Here is a 17,181-nt window from a genome sequence, read left to right as displayed (position 1 = left end):
CTCAAATCTCTTTACTTGGAAACCAAAATCAATCCATCTCAGTCTTAACTTTAAAATCCTTAATTTTTCAAATCATTTCAAGCTTATAATTCAATTCTTTTTTCAAAATTTAGTCACTATATGTGATATTTTCCGAAACTTCCAAAAGACTTTCAAATATCACCCCAAAAGGGAATTTTCTTTGAAAAGACTCAATCCTTCAATTTTAAATCATTCATTTGACTATTTTAAATAAAAGTTATTAATTAACAACCTTGACAAAGACTCAAGACTCTAGGAAAGTATAATCTGCCTCATTTCTTAAACTCTTTAGAAATCCTCGTAGTCATAGTTACTTAAATTAAAATCAATTAAAACGAAGATTAAAAATCAACACCAAAACATGTAAGCCAAAAGTTCCGAGCCACTTTCAAAACCAACTTATTTAAGCCTAAAAACCAATTTCATTTCATCCTTAAATCAGAAACCTTTCCAAGGCTCGGAATTGTTTAATCTTGTTAAGTCAAAATTTAAAGAATACTACTTCAAAAGCAAAACAAACTTAATTAATCAAAGTTTAAAAATCCACTAAAACTCATCCAAAAGTACTTCTTTAATCACACTTCAAAACACATGTTCTTTCATATTTAAATCAATTTTAAAACATGAACTTTCTGTAAACATATTAAACTTGAAACATCTATTTCTTTATAAATCAAGAACTAAGTAATAGAATCTCTCAAATTTATTCCTTTTCTAAATCACATTTTAAAACGGAACCTTAAATTTTATGAAAATTTGACAGCATCTCCCCTAAAACCTGGACTTTGCCATCCTTTTTGGGTCCCAACCAAACCATTCTGTAGCCTTTTCCACGGCTCAAAGCCAAATCAATTCAAAATCAGGCTGAATTCAAAAGTGTATTACCATTTTCATATTTAAAAAAAAAAAAACCAACTCAAACTCAAATCAATCTCCAATAGATTAGACTCAATTTCAAAACTTTAGGAGATATAACTTCAAAGAAACACTTTAAAACAGTTCGTTTCACAAAACCAGACAATCATCCAATCAAACAAGTATTCACATCCATCCAAGACAACCAAACAATACATAAGACTTATACAGTGATCAAAGGTACATTTCTCACATCAATATCCATATATAATAATTCCAATTTATAAAATATAGCTTTTCTGAAAAGGCTCCTACCTCGATTAGCCGCAAGTTGCTTAACTAAACCCATTAAATTCCTCTTTTCATGTTAATCGGCAGCAGTGGTAGCAACCACAGAAATTCCCAAGCAACCGCAAAAATCACAGCAACAACATATCTGACATAATTTGGAATTAACGCGGAATGGATATTAAGCGATATTAGAACATAATTGATAAGAGAGTTTTGCGGTAAACAAGAACAGAATCAAATAATCTCACCGCGACAAACAAAATAGGACGATACAGTAGCAGCTTCCAACTGACCGGATAGCAGCTCCGACAGTGGCCGGAAGCTCCAATGGTTCAGCAACAACCTCAATTTTGACAAGCAATCACCGGAACCAAATCCCTATGGTACCAAACCTCAACATCATTTACAGACTTTAACAGAACGCTAATATTCTCAACGGTTCCGGAAAAGAGAAATTACCGTATTTAGAAAGATCGATGGTATAGAGCAACGCAGTAGCTCCGACGGCAACTCTCGGTGGCGAGAACTACAATGAGGAGCAACGGCAATGGGGACATCACGGTAACCACCCACCACCATCGCATCCTCCTCAGCACTCGCGAGCTCACTTCGTGTGTTTGCATTCTGTCTCACTCTCCTCTTTGTTCGGCGACAACTTGCGACGATGCCAGCGATGGTAACGACTCCTTATTAGCGGCGGCAACGATGAAGATCCTTCCGGCGGTGGCGTGCAGTTCTAGCGGCGACGGAAGCGCAAATAGCGGCGACGGGTTTCATCACCGACGGCGGCGGCAAGGAGCGCGGTGGTATGAGCACCACGGCGCACTCCCTCTCCTCCGGTAAAATTCAAAAGAAAAAGGAAAAAACAAAATAATAGTAATAAGTCGTGCACATTAATCGAAAGCATCCAAATCCAAGTTTCTTACACCAAGTAGCAATTTCAGTTTACATGTGTACAAGAAACAAAATCAGTTGACATGTTTTGCATTAAAATAATAAAAATAAACAAAAGGGCTATGAAAGAAACATTTATATATTATAAATATAAACATACTTTGAAAAAAAAAAAAAATAAGAGGTGAATGAATTTCAAAAAGATGAACATTAAGAACAAATCTGTGTCCATCACACTCTGAGATATAAAGAATACTTAGGGTTAGTTGATTCCCTTAAGTTTGAGCCCTTTTCTTTTGTACACCTAAAATTCATTAAAAGAGGAGGAATGTTGTGCTCTCAAGCCATGACTGAGTGTACAGTCATATCCAAGATGATTCCTTCAATCTTATTTCCCAGGAACCGATTGACGAAAAAATCCCTCGATAGCCGAGTAAGAAGCAAGGTACTTTCGACCAGAGGTTGGCAAAATTATGATCCAACCTAACAAGAAGCTTCTAGAGTCTAGAACAACTGGAAAAAGAGACTCGTTGATCCGTCTCCGAAGGTACGCAGATCAGCAGGCTTTACCAGTGCTCTGCATAGAGGGCATGTCCTTTCTCTCTCAAACCTGAAAAGAAAGTTCCATTGTTGGTGAATTTAAGTCCTTATTGTAACTATTGAGCAGATCAGAATGCAGTTTCTGATACAAGAAAAGAACACCTCTAATATATTTTATAATTAGTCTCTTTGAACTTTTGACGGCTATCAAAATGGATAATATAATTTTTAGATTAAATTACTCAATTAGTCCTTATAGTTTTACCAAATTTGTAATTGAGTTCCAATATTTCAAGAGTTTTTAATTGGATCTCTACAGCAATTTTAAATTTGTAATCACATCCTTGCCATTCCAACAATGTTTAACTTAACCGAATATGCTGATGCTGATGGTGTGAGATGGATGAAAACTGTTAAAAATGATCTAATTACAAATTTAAAACTGGTGTAAGGACCTAATTGAAAACTTTTAAGATGTAAGGACCTAATTACAAATTTAGAAAAACTATAAGAACTAACTGAATAATTTAACCTACAAATTTTATCATAAAAATTAAAGGTCCAACATCCAAAGAGTTATGGGAAACCAGTGCTTCTGGCAATAAGGTGAAAAAACACATGGATAGAAGAATAATATAAGTATCACTGTTCTTAATGGCATCTTCATGTCTAAAATTACACCTTCAATGACAGACTTTTTGATAAGCATGTTTTATGGAGTAGGATATGACTCCTAACATTTATTTGGTGTAAAACTCATAATCTTTATAAATAAATCCTTTGTTTTGTTTTTGTTTTGTATAGGGAATCCTTATCCCCAATTTGTATTATCTTCTCATCTTAATAAAATTCTCTCTTTTTTCCAATCCAAAATAACAAAAAAATGCAAGACCTAGAAAGCTTCATCTTCTCCAAGTTCATAACAATACATCTTAGCCCCTCACTCATTCGAATCACAAGAAGGCAATGATCATATTCTCTTTCCTCATATTTGTTCTTACTATCCATATAATTACTAAATTACCAATGTCTTGCACTTTACAGGATAAAGTTGTCAATAAACAAAACGTTCAGATTATTGCATGCAAAGTTTATCTCTTTTTCCTGTGCAAGAGAGATGAAAACCAAAGATACACATTCTTGAGTACTTAAAAAAACAGGAACTAGTTGGAAACTTTCTTAGCTGATTTCTAGTTTTCCCTCTTTAAAATAAATTAACGCTAAAAAACAACAGAATATCAAAATAAGGAATATAAGCATGAACTTACCATTCTGACACACACTCCTCGCAGAAAATGTGTTTGCAGCGCAACAATATGGGGGCATGCATTTTCTCCTGGCATATGGCGCATAAGTCACCAGCAGCATTAACCTGATTTCAATGAATAGATTTTACAATCATACTTAAAAGTGATTCCCAACAAAGTCTTCAATAACAGTACAATACCTATATCAGTATTTAGACAATTTCTCATCCTTAAAAATATAGAAACACTACAAAGGAACAGCTAAACAGAATGGCAGAACACTGCATGAACAACATTGTCATTAGGCTCATTCCACTGCAATCACAAAGAATCCCAAGGAATGTAGCCACTTATGCATCTTGAAGCACTATCTATCAACAAATGCAAAGATAACAAAACGGTCTCTGAAAATTCTAACATTTAAGCTCGGCAAAATATACATTGAAATGGCCAAAAACACACATTGCCATAAGGCTTCTCCCATTGCCTATGGCATAAAGAATCCCAGCTAACTTGGTCATTAGAACCAATTACAAGTCTCTCCAGTACAAAAGCAAAGTAAGGATATCCATGGAAATGATAGGTGTAATTACTTGGGAGGTCCTATAGTTTAACTTAATCTTTAATCAGTTGCCTATAGTTTGAAACTTTTTAGTCATGCATATCCCTACATTATAAATAAGTTTGCAAGTGAGTCCCTAGTAACCGCTGCTGCACCAAGAACATTAGTGAATAGATGCCAGGTAAGGATGTAAATGAAGGTAGAGTCTCTTGTGGAAGAAAACCCCAAATATGCTCTAGAAGGTTGATCTATTTGCAGTGGTAGCAATGCAGAATATAGATGTACCAAAATCCGAGAGTGGATTTTGATGTGTGAGGCAGCAGAAGAATGGGTGAGTTGGAATGGGGTAACATAGAAGGGTCTAGTGAGTTGGAAGCTAATTCCAAAGAGAATATTCTGTTTAATGTAACTTTTTAGGAATGGTGAGTGTGATCAGGGATTCAATTGAAAACTTCTTTCCAATGTAGGAACTTGATTAAAAACTTTTAAGCAATAAGAACTTGATTATAAATTGAGAGGAACTAGACCCTAAGGAACCTCTAGAGTAATTAAACCGAAATTACCATAAATAGATGCAGTGAACCTGCACAAAGGCACATTGCAATAAAGCAGATCCATCCTTAATACTGTTAAAACCTGAGTAAAGTGACAAATAAACCCCCGACGATTTATACTTCGGACAGATTAGTCCCTAAAGAAAAAAAAGTACCAATAAAGTCCTCTAAAATAGCATATGTGGACACACTACCTTCAAATTAACCCTTATGATTAGGGTAGAAGGTCTGAATTTGAACTAACTTGTCCACATTTGTTATCTTGGAGGACTTTATTGGTATTTTTTTCCCTTTAGGGACTAATATGTCTGAAATGTAAATTCTCAAGGGTTTATTTGTCACTTTACTCTTAAAACCTCTAAAATAGCTCATAATTGTCTCCATTTTTTAAAGGACAAGTTGAACATTCCCAGAAGACAACAAAAAAAGGCTTAAGATAAAAATATAAATATTTTCATGCCTGTTCATAAAATTGTAAACTTATTTACCAAAACAAAAATGGTTGAACAGACCAATAAGTAGTGGCCACAGAAAGTGGAGAAAAAAAAAAAGCATAACAAATAAAGCTTTCAAAAATAAAATATAGTTTTCTTCAAAAAAATCCCTCTCCATATTACCCATAAAAGTAATGTTCTACTTTAGTACAACATTACCAACTACCAAGTCGGCAAGTCCTAACTAAATATTCCACGAGGGGAAAATTAAGTTGTGTGAGATTATGTGATAAATTTGATTCATACATCTATGCTATACTAAAGGCACAATTAATCATTTTCATGTGAGTAATTATTTCTAAGTAATTTTACAGACCAAAGCTGCATTAACTGATTGATGAAATGTGTTACTTGGAGGAGAATAGCTAACAACGATCCTCTTCTTATGTATCTACCACTCACACACCATAACTTAAATGTGTTTTACAGGTTTGCAAGTGGTTAGAAAAATAAGAACTAACAAGTTTTAACTAGCATATCATCAAATAAAGCAGAATCAAAAAATTATATACAACAAAAAATTTTTGTTTACAAATGAATTTATTCAGATGTTAATATGTGTGTCAAAAAACTGGAAATATTACCTGCTCCATTGTGGCATTAACCCCATAATGAACTTCCTTTCTTGACAATGCTTTCAAGGCAGATAAAAAGCATTGGACCTAATAACCACATAGAAAGTTAAAGACAATGGAAACAATTAGCATCACACACAAGTACCTTCAAACGCTGAGCAAGGAATACTAATTTTGAAAAATGGAAACATACCTTCTCAACAACAGATGTTAGCTTGAAAGTTAAATATAACCCTGTGGTCAGGGATGAAAAGAGACTGCCATATGCCCTGTTTAAGAAAAACCGGTACCAAACAGGTGTTGGTAATAAGGCACGATACAATAGCAGTGTGTACTCAACCAGCGTTAACATTTGAGCCTACAAGTAAGACAATTTCAGATATTGTAACTAGTTAACTATAACCAGTAATTATATACCTGTTTTATATGGAAAATATTAATCACCTGCCGACGGAAGCTATGACCTCTGCCACTTTTGTAATATATTAACAGAATACACTTGAAGGCCATTGCTGCTTGCCGCACCAATGCATCTGAAAGTCAATATACATGATGAGCATTACTACCAAGTAACAACAAAAATAAAATGATTAATGATTCAAAGCTACAAAAATGAACAATACACGGAAGAGATGTGATGCTTAAGCAATCAACTAAGACTACAAACGTTGAATATGGATATAAATTAAAGGAGATTCAGAAGATCTAGCTAAGTTTGATATAGGCGGTATTTTTATTGACTAGATCAAATCAAAATTAGATTCCTAATTCCTTTCATGAATCTTTTATGTAAATAGAATTAGTTATAAATCTTTTTCTTTTTTGGTTTATCTCAAGTTTAGAGATTTTATGATTAGAAATCTTTCTTTTATTTTAGGCTAGTATTTTTCCTTCTTTCCTATTTTCTAGTTATTTCTATTTCTGTAATTCCTCTATAAAGAGGATGATTCCCTGTACATTTGACAGAACATTATATTCAAACACTTCAACTTGGTATCAGAGCAGGATCTCTGCATTGTGCTTCTGATTTATAGCTATGGCTAACAGTTCCTCAGTCATTAATCCTAAACAAAAGGAGAACACCACTCCTACTCCATCAGATTTAAAATCTGAACGGGTACTAGTTAGTGGTAACTCCTATTCAGTTCAGATCACCACATTTCGACTCAATGGGTCAAACTACCTTAGGTGGTCTCAATCAATTCAGATGTATATCCGTGGAAGAGGGAAGAATGGATATCTCACCGGTGAGCGAAGCCAGCCTAATGTCACTGACCCACAATATAATGTGTGGGTTACCGAAAATTCCATGGTGATGACATGGCTGGTGAACTCAATGGAGGAGGATATTAGTAGTAACTACATGTACTATACCACTACCAAAGAATTATGGGATAGTGTCAAGGAGATGTATTCTGATCTTGGGAATAAATCCCAGATTTATGAACTTACTCTAAAAGCTAGAGAAATTCAACAAGGGAGTGACAATGTCACCAAATATTTCCACACATTAAAGCGGGTGTGGCAGTATATTGACCACTTCGATAACTACAAGTGGAATTTAGCCGCTGATGCAAAACACCACCAACAAACAGTGAAAGAAGGGAGGATATTCCAGTTTCTTGCAGGCCTCAACGTGGAGCTAGATGAAGTTCGTGGCAAAATTATTGGAAGAGCAATCCTACCCTCAATTGGAGAAGTATTTGCTGAAGTTAAAAGAGAGGAAACTCGTAGAGCTGTGATGATGGGGAAAGGCAAGACAGAACAGATTTCTTTGGAGTCTAATGCACTCTTAGTGGCACCTGCTGCACTTAAAAGTTCATCAAATCAAAAGCACCCCTCCAATCTTTGGTGTGACCACAGCAATAAACCTCGGCACACCCGAAAAACCTGCTGGAAGATTCATGGAAAACCAGCACATCTTAAAGGCAGCAAACCTGGTCCCAAAATACGTTCTACTCCAACTGTTCATGAGGCTGAAAAATCATCCTTGAGTAAGGAACAGGTTGAGCAGCTCATAAAGCTGTTAAATTCCAGTTCGGTGTCTCGTACTCCTAGTGGTTCTTTGGCTCAAACAGGTAATTTTAGTATTCCTATGTCCCTTAACTGCACCTCAAACTTGAATGCACCATGGATTGTCGATTTAGGTGCATTTGCCATATGACCAGCCTCTCCCCTTTATTTAAAACTTATTCTCCTTGCTTTGGAAATGAGAATTAGAGTTGCTGATGATAGTTTTTCATCTATTGCTAGAAAAAAGTACAATTAAATTGTCCAAAAACATTGACCTAAGAAATGTCCTACATGTACCAAAGCTTTGTTGTAATCTTCTCTCTATTAGTAAAATCTGCAAGGATTCCAATTGTGCTGTGACATTCTTTGACACTCACGGTATTTTTCAGGACCAGACCTCAGGAAAGATGATTGGCAGTGTTAAGATGATGGATGGACTTTATCATTTTGAAGATATTATAAAGTAGCTCAAAGATTTAGTGGTATAAGTTCTATGCCTATAAAGGACCAAATAATGCTCTGGCACAATAGACTAGGACACTCTAATTTTGCATATCTCAAACATTTGTTTCCAAAATTGTTTAAGAATATTGATTCTTCCTTACTTAAATATGAAAGTTGTATTCGTTCAAAGAGTCATAGAGTTCCTTATTACTCTCAACCTTATGCATCTAAACCTTTCCACTTGATTCATAGTGATGTATGGGTCCATCGAAAATAACAACTCAAATTGGAAAAAAATGGTTTGTAACTTTTATCGATGACCACACAGAACTATGTTGGATCTATCTTATGAATAAAAAATCTGAGGTTTCTAAAATTTTTCAGTATTTTTCAACAATGATAGAAACACAATTTGACAAAAATTTCAATATTAAGAAGTGATAATGACACTGAATACTTTAATAAAAATCTTGGTGAATTTCTTCAAAAGAAAGGTATTCAACATCAATCTACATGCCTCAATACACCCCAACAAAATGACATTGCTGAAAGGAAGAATGAACATCTTCTTGAAGTAACACGTGTCATTATGTTCGAGGGTAATGTTCCAAAGTATTTATAGGGAGATGCTATCTTATCAGAAGCTTATCTCATAAATCAAATGCCCACACGTGTTAAATTACTGCACATTGTTGGATACTTTCAAAAAGAATTTTCCAGCATGTAAATTGGATTCTGACTTGCCTTTAAAAGTATTTAGTTGCTCTGTGTTTTTGCATACACCTTTAAATCGAAGTAAACTTAATCCAAAGGCAGAAAAATGCATTTTTATTGCTATTCCCCAAGTCAAAAGGGTTATAAATATTTCAATCCACACACCAAGAAATTTCATGTAAGCATAGATGTTACTTTTTTGGAACATGAAACCTTTTTTTAGAAAAATTCTCCTCAAGGGGAGAGCCTAAGTGAAGAAAATTTTTTGCATGAACCTTTACCCACTCCTACCTTACATATTGAGGATACAACTTTCACTAATCAAGTAAATTATGAAATAATTGCAAAAACAAGATGTGGAAACCAATTATGAAATTGTGTCAGAATTAGTTGGAACCCAAACAGGAAAAGAAATACCACAATCAGAAAAGGAACTTCGATATTATGTTCGGAAATATCCCAAGAAGACTAGAGACCAGCCCATCATCTCTGTACCAACCCAATCTGAAAACCGAACGATGGCCCAATTGTAGTACTTCAGGAACTTCCAAGTAAATCTGAAATTTTTCAATTCTAATAATAACTTGCCAATAGCCCTTAGGAAAGAAACCAGAACCTGCAACAAAAAGGTACTCTAAACCAGCACCAACCATCCTATTTCCAATTATGTCTCTTACCAAAATCTCTCTCGAAAACATCGAGCTTTTATTTCTAAAATTACAAATCTGTTTGAGCCTAGGAACATAGAGGAAGCACTAGATGATCCCAACTGAAAATTAGCAGTGATGGAAGAGTGGCATGCACTCAAGAAGAATGAAACTTGGGAGATTGTAGATCTGCCACAGAATACAAAATTGGTTGGCTGCAGGTGGATTTTCACCATCAAATGAATTGCTAATGGAAGCATAGAGAGGTATAAGGCTAAGGTTAGTAGCTAGGGGATTTACACAAACCTATGGAGTAGACTATCGAGAGACTTTTGCTCCAGTTGCTAAACTCAGCTCTGTGCAGATTCTCTTATCTCTTGCTGTGAATTACAATTGGCCTTTACATCAATTGGATGTAAAGAATGCTTTCCTGAATGGGGAGCTAGAGGAAGAGTTGTTCATGAAACTTCCACCTGGATTTGAGGCTGAACTAGGGAGGAATAAAGTGTGCAAACTAAAGAAATCTCTCAATAGATTGAAACAATCCCAAAGAGCTTGGTTTGAACGACTTGGAATGGTGGTGAAGGGACTCGATTATACTCAAAGCCAAGCTGACCATACACTTTTCTATAAACATTCAGCAACTAATAAAACTACCATCTTAATTGTATATGTGGATGACATTATTCTGACAGATGATGATTTTTTGGAGCTAAAAGACTTGAGGAAAAGCTTGCCAAAGCATTTGAAATCAAAGAACTTGGCTCATTAAAATACTTCCTTGGAATTGAATTTGCAAGGTCTAAGGAAGGCATTTTTATGAACCAACGAAAGTACATCCTAGATCTTTTAAAAGAGACGAGATTACTTGGTCGTAAAGCTCCTGAAACACCTATAGAGCCTAACTTAAAATTAAAGCCAGCTGAACCAGGAAATGTAATGGACAAAGGAAGATATCAGCGGTTGGTAGGGAGGCTAACCTATTTATCCCATACACGCCCAGATATAGCCTTTGCTATGAGCATGGTAAGCCAGTTTATGCATTCACCTGGTCGAGAACACATGGATGCTATCTTTAGAATCCTAGTCGCTTGGGAAAGAGTTACTCTACAAAAAGCATAGAAATCTTCACGTAGAAGCCTATACAGATGCGGATTGGGCTGGGAATGTCATGGATAGAAGGTCAACATCTGGGTATTGTACTTTTGTTGGCGAAAACCTAGTTAGTTGGAGGAGTAAAAAACAGAGTGTTGTGGCACGAAGTAGTACAGGAGCTGAGTTTAGAGCAATGGCTCATGGAATATGTGAAGCACTATGGGTAGAGAAAATCTTACAAGAACTAAAAGTTCTCATTTCTCCACTAATGAGGTTGTATTGTGACAACAAATCTGCAATTTCTATTTCTCATAATTCAGTGCTGCATGATAGAACTAAACATGTTGAAGTTGACAATCATTTTATCAGGAAAAAGATTGAGAGATGACAGATTTGCATCTCATATGTTCCAACCACGGAACAATTAACAGATGTTCTATCTAAAGGATTACCAAGAAGACCTTTGATAGCATAATAAGCAAGCTGTCAATGAAGTATATCTTCAAGCCAGCTTGAGGCGAAGTGTTGACTAGATCAAATCAAAATCTGATTCCTAATTTCTTTCATGAATCTTTTATGTAAATAGAACTAGTTATAAATCTTTTCCTTTCTTGGTTTAGCTTAATTTTAGGGATTTTATGATTAGAAATCTTTTCTTTATTTTAGGCTAGTATTTTTCACTTCTTTTCCATTTTCTAATTATTTCTATTTATGTAATTCCTCTATAAAGAGAATGATTCCCTGTACATTTGACAGAACATTATATTCAAACACTTCAACTATTTCAATAGCTATAGATTAGTGGACATAGAAATTTGATAGCTGAGATCTTAAGATCACTTCTACTTACAGAAACTCCATATCTACAACACAATTTCAGTTAACTTTCCCTTTTTAACTTTAGTATGCTAGGATGAGGATTACATGAGTGATTGGGAAATGACAATGGATATCACACAAACAAAATTTGATCCGAACACACAAAAAAGGAATAAAATACATCTTGAATGTAGATGAAGTACGATAAAATAGTTAAGAAAACTTTATGCTGAGACAAATTTAGTTAAATTACTATCCTACCGAATAATCAAATATAAAGAATCCGTTGTGTTGTACCCATTTTCATGTGACAAGCTTTTAAAACAAAAATTATGAAAAAAAATGAAGGCATAATTTCGGCATTATTGATCAATCAATCAGCTGCCAAATTACACTAAAACTTAATGAAACCCTTGCATATATCGGTCAGGCATCCTGTGATAAGGACATTTTTATAATATACTAGAGCAAATAAAAGTTCTACACAAATTCACTGTAGCAACGTAATGACTGAAAACTGCATACAAAGAACAAGTTCATACCATTAACTAGGATGATGAATATTGCATGCCAGAAAGGATTTGCTTTCGGGGGAACCAACACCAGTGGGTATAAAAGATCATCATTTCGATACCACCAATAAATGAACATCACATGAAGCATGAAGGCAATAGATATACCAACAAGAACTGACACTTTCCTATCCCCCTGCATAATAAAGCATGTATTAAGCCTCTCATTTATTTATTTATTTATATTTGGGGTAAAAGGGGAGGGAGGTTTACAAAATAGGAACTATGAACTAGGTTTAGACATGGAAATTTTGGATGACAAATAAAATTCTTAGTTTTCACCTTTAAAGCTGTCTGCTTCTTAACAATTTCATTTGACTTGAACATCACAGCTGATATCCAAATTGTGACAAAGAAACCTAAAAGTTCTCAAAAATGGTTATCACGAATTAATAACAATTTAAAACTTCAAACGACGCTGAAAATAAAACTATATGTGAGAAGCAGTTAATCATAAATGATGCACCTACTCATGACAATACAAAGAAGAAAAGGAACAACCGCAACTCACAAGGAAGACATAAAGCTTAGTAAGGCGTTCATATAATCACTAAAGAAATAAATCTCATCAACATCATTGCTCAGTTAGTTCTACAAAAATATATTTTTACATCTCTCGCACTTAGCAAAGCAGCAAAATCTGGTCAAAGGTGCAGCAACAGATCTCACCCTGCACCTGCGGGAAGGCAGGCACAACCCAGGTGCAATCATCCGCACAGCTATTTTACAGTTCTTTTGATATACTTGTATTATTTAATATGTAAATAGGCATCCTGGAATGACTGAGACCCAAAAAATGTTCACAGTTGCTTTATATGGATGTGGACTAGGCGACTAGCAAACATTAATATTATTAATTTACAAAAAAAATTGAGGTGGACCCTGAAATTGATATTTTGTATCAGTTACAGAAAGAAAGTTTACTTTGTATTGAACAGATATTATATATAATTAAATCACAACAAGTGTCTCAAGTAAAACCCAGAGCAAAGGAGGACAAATATCATATTAGCCATTCAAGAACCAGAATGCAAAATGCAGTAACAGTAATGGACTCATTGTACGAATTGTAGGAAGGATATTTTTTTCTTCTTTCCTCATATTTGTTTTATAAATCTTCCTCATCATTAGTTAGTACTAGATCCATGCCTGCAAGGTGGGAAACTCCTATTGGAGAAAACAGTAAACAACAAAAGTGCAACCTACATGTTCCTCAAAATTATTTGTGCATACTATAGCCCCTTCCTCCACACCATTGCTTAGATTAACAGAAAACATTTAGTGCTGTAGCAAGACCAAATTTAAACAATATGGAAGTATAGATGTTAGCCAATACTACTTACTCTGTTCTACCGTTATCATTCCATCCACCACATTCCTTAAGAATAAAGAAACAACCTAGGGCTATAAACACAACAGACACCAAGTCATATGAATGGAAAACTATTCAGAGCATTATAATTCACAAGAGAAAAATCACAACCCAACTGAATTAGCTCAAGCCACATCATCAAATTCCAATACATACTAAACTATGTATCAGCAATGGATGTAAACAATAGCAACAAACAATGCCGAGAATGTAGTGGAGTATCCTAAGAGGAGCTTTTACAACCAATTCAATAGAACAGAAGTAATGCGCTACCTTGCAAATGCTGACGGATGAAAACAACCAGTAACAAGAGTGAGAAAGGAAGAATCTGCTCAATCCACTTTGCAATCCGCTGAATGTCATATCTCTGGTAGTTTGAGGAATCCCTATTGTTACTATCTACACCATTCCCCACATCGCCATCAGCCTGCCCACTACCACCAGCCAAAGACGAAGAAGAAGCTGGAGACACCAGAGGCACCCTCTCGCTGACCGGAACTCCATTGCGACGACCCTCGGCATCATCATCAATTCCCCCTCTATCACCAATCATCTCATCACAACCATCATACCCCGCTTCTCCAATCTGACTCCTTGACGATGAGGGAATAGACGAACCTAACCCCACATTGTGATCATGCTCTCCAGCACCAATGATCCTTATTGCAACCTCCCCAGCAGCACCGTTGTTGCAGGGTGTCCCAGAAGCAACACCACCAGCATCATCAGGTGACTGAATCCGAGGCTCAGACCGCAATTCTAGACCCGTAACACCATTGTTCACAACCAAACTCTCAGAATCATGGCTTGATCTTAGAATGCCAGAGTAATCCAAGAGAAAGGAAAGTGGGGAACGTAAAGGGCTAACAGATGGTAGCCTCACACCATACCATGTCACAGTTCCACCATTACTATTACTATTAACATTGTTATCATTACTTACACTACTAATATTATCATTATTATTCACACCACTAGAAGATGATAATATTGAAGATGGTGAATTAGAAGAAATGGTGGCATCCAAAGATTCCATCTTTGCCACAAAAACAAACAAACCCTAATCCTCACTACACCTCCTTTATGTCCGATCCTTCCTCAAAATCCTAATTTTGGGTTTGATCACAAATAAATGAGAAATAAAACGTTTTTTTTTTCTTTTCCTTTCAAATTTTAGGTTCTTTCTGTCTCTACCCTAGGACGGAAAAACAAGGTAAAGGGTTCATCACAACAAGAGGGAAAAAGGCATTGAATGATTGTAAAAGAGGAAAAGGGTTTCTTAGCTTCTTACCTGAGATATGAAGATTGATTAAGCAGGGGGGGGGGGGGGGGGGGGGGGGGGGGGGGGGGGTGGAAATTTGTAATATTCATAACACGATATGTTTGTAATAGAAAATAATTTAGATATTTCTTACGATGCCGCGTTATAAAAAAAAATTAGTTTACTGTTTTCTTTTATCTGGATTTGATACACTGTTTTATATTTTTCTTATTTTTCTTATCTGTTACCGTTTTAAAAAGAAAAAAAATTGTTATTATTTATTAATTAATAATACCAAGGAGTTATTGTTGTGTGGGCGTGTAAATTGCAAAACAGAGAGTATTACTATTAGTAAAAAATGCTTCACGACGCTCAACAAACAATAAATGTGAAGAGGGTTGTTGGTAACGTCTAAACGGTACCCTACCGAAGATATTTTTGGGATTAAGAATACCAAAATATCCTCTGAATTATTGTGCTTTTTTTAATTTTAAAAGAGTAAACATGAATAAACGAGATTTAGTGATTAAATTTTGTTTTGTTTTTAATTCGTACCTTTCAAAATTTTGTATCAAATGTATAAATTAATTCTCAGATATAACATTTGTTTGCTACTATAAAATAATATATTTTATTACTTTTATCGCGTTTTTAATTTTATTTAAATTTATTTATCGTTTATATTTTTTAAATTATTTCGGTACACGATCTAAATTTTTTATAATATTTAATAGTTTATACTATAAAAATAAAATTTAATTTTGATGTATTAACAGTGTAAAATAATCTTATACGCGTATTTAATTATGTAATGTCACATTCGCAAAATAATTATCTTTTAAATTGACCATGATGTGCGGAAAACGATCCGACACAAAACTCACCGGCAAGTGCACTGGTCGCATCAAGTAATAATAACTCACGGGAGTGAGGTCGATCCCACAGGGATTGAAGGATTGAGAATTTTAGTTTAAATTTTTATAATATTTAATAGTTTATACTATAAAAATAAAATTTAATTTTGATGTATTAACAGTGTAAAATAATCTTATACGCGTATTTAATTATGTAATGTCACATTCGCAAAATAATTATCTTTTAAATTGACCATTGATGTGCGGAAAACGATCCGACACAAAACTCACCGGCAAGTGCACTGGGTCGCATCAAGTAATAATAACTCACGGGAGTGAGGTCGATCCCACAGGGATTGAAGGATTGAGCAATTTTAGTTTAGTGGTTGATTTTGAGCAATTTTAGTTTAGTGGTTGATTTAGTCAAGCGAATCAAGATTTGGTTGAGTGATTTGTGATTTGCAGAATTTAAATTGCATAGAAAGTAAAGGGAATGGGTAATTGGCATGAAAATAAAGAGAACAGGAGTTAAAGTGCTGAATCTTAAAGAACAAGAAATTAAATGGCAGAAACTTAGAACGCAAGAAATGTAAATTGCAAAATCTTAAAATGCAAGAAATGTAAATGGCTTGAATTGTAAAGGGAATTGGGAGTTGGATTTGCAGAAATTAAACAAGGAAAAGTAAAATTGCAACAAGCAGAGAATAGAGAATGGCTTGGATCAAAACCGGATCTTAAACAGAAAAGTAAATGAGCACGGAAACATTAAACAGGGGAGTGGTAAATGGGAAATCCGGATCTCAGAACCCAAGAGACTAGAAAACCAAGTCTAGATCTCAATGCCTTCCTAGATCCAACAAGAACAATTGCAAGGAATTGTAAATTGCAAAGAAATTAGAGAGAAGAAGCAAGTAACCGAAACTGAAATTCAATTAAGCAGAAAATTTAAACAAGATCCCAAGGTGAGATTGAAACAGAATTTCTTCAATTCTCTCCCTAAGATCCGAAACAAGGAAAGTAAAGAGTGCTTGGCAAGAACAAGGAAGAAGAGAGATCAATTCTCCTCCCCAATTCTTGAATTTAAAACAATGCTAGCTAGAATGTAAAAGTGAGCTCCCAATGCCAACCGAAAAGAAAAGCTCTATGAAAACTAAAAGGGAAGCTCCTCAATAACTTGAATTCTATCCTATTTATACACTTTCTTCAAATGATCTTCAAGCTTTGAATTGGGCCTTGCTCTTGGGGAATTGGGTGAGAGAGGCCTTGGTTGATTGCTCTTGGAGTTTGGAGAGGAATCAAAGTGAACCAATTGAACCGGGTTGGAGTTTTGCAAAAGTTGAGTAAAAGTTGAGGCTAA

The 17,181-nt window shown here is 35.0% G+C and overlaps 1 protein-coding gene across 1 annotated transcript; it reads right to left on the bottom strand.

Moving 5' to 3' along the window:
• Positions 1-2,060: 2,060 nt before the first annotated feature.
• On the bottom strand, positions 2,061-15,021 carry LOC130940867 (uncharacterized). The gene is made up of 8 exons (XM_057869140.1): positions 13,983-15,021; positions 12,620-12,696; positions 12,308-12,473; positions 6,478-6,566; positions 6,227-6,391; positions 6,043-6,120; positions 3,870-3,973; positions 2,061-2,671 (listed from the first exon to the last, which is right to left on the bottom strand). Exons 1-8 carry the CDS (start codon positions 14,743-14,745, stop codon positions 2,566-2,568), a joined length of 1,548 nt encoding a protein of 515 aa, XP_057725123.1. The 5' UTR covers positions 14,746-15,021; the 3' UTR covers positions 2,061-2,565.
• Positions 15,022-17,181: the final 2,160 nt, after the last annotated feature.

This window comes from Arachis stenosperma, chromosome 7 (assembly GCF_014773155.1).
Source record: "Arachis stenosperma cultivar V10309 chromosome 7, arast.V10309.gnm1.PFL2, whole genome shotgun sequence".
In the NCBI taxonomy this organism is placed as follows: Eukaryota; Viridiplantae; Streptophyta; class Magnoliopsida; order Fabales; family Fabaceae; genus Arachis; species Arachis stenosperma.
This window is presented reverse-complemented; position numbering and strand designations above follow the sequence as displayed.

Coding starts and splice junctions, on each gene's coding strand:
- LOC130940867 (XM_057869140.1), bottom strand. CDS start 14,745: ATGGAATCTTTGGATGCCACCATTTCTTCTAATTCACCATCTTCAATA. Junction 6,392..6,477: donor GTCATAGCTTCCGTCGGCAG/GTGATTAATATT, acceptor TCTTACTTGTAG/GCTCAAATGTTAACGCTGGT. Junction 6,121..6,226: donor TAACATCTGTTGTTGAGAAG/GTATGTTTCCAT, acceptor TGTGGTTATTAG/GTCCAATGCTTTTTATCTGC.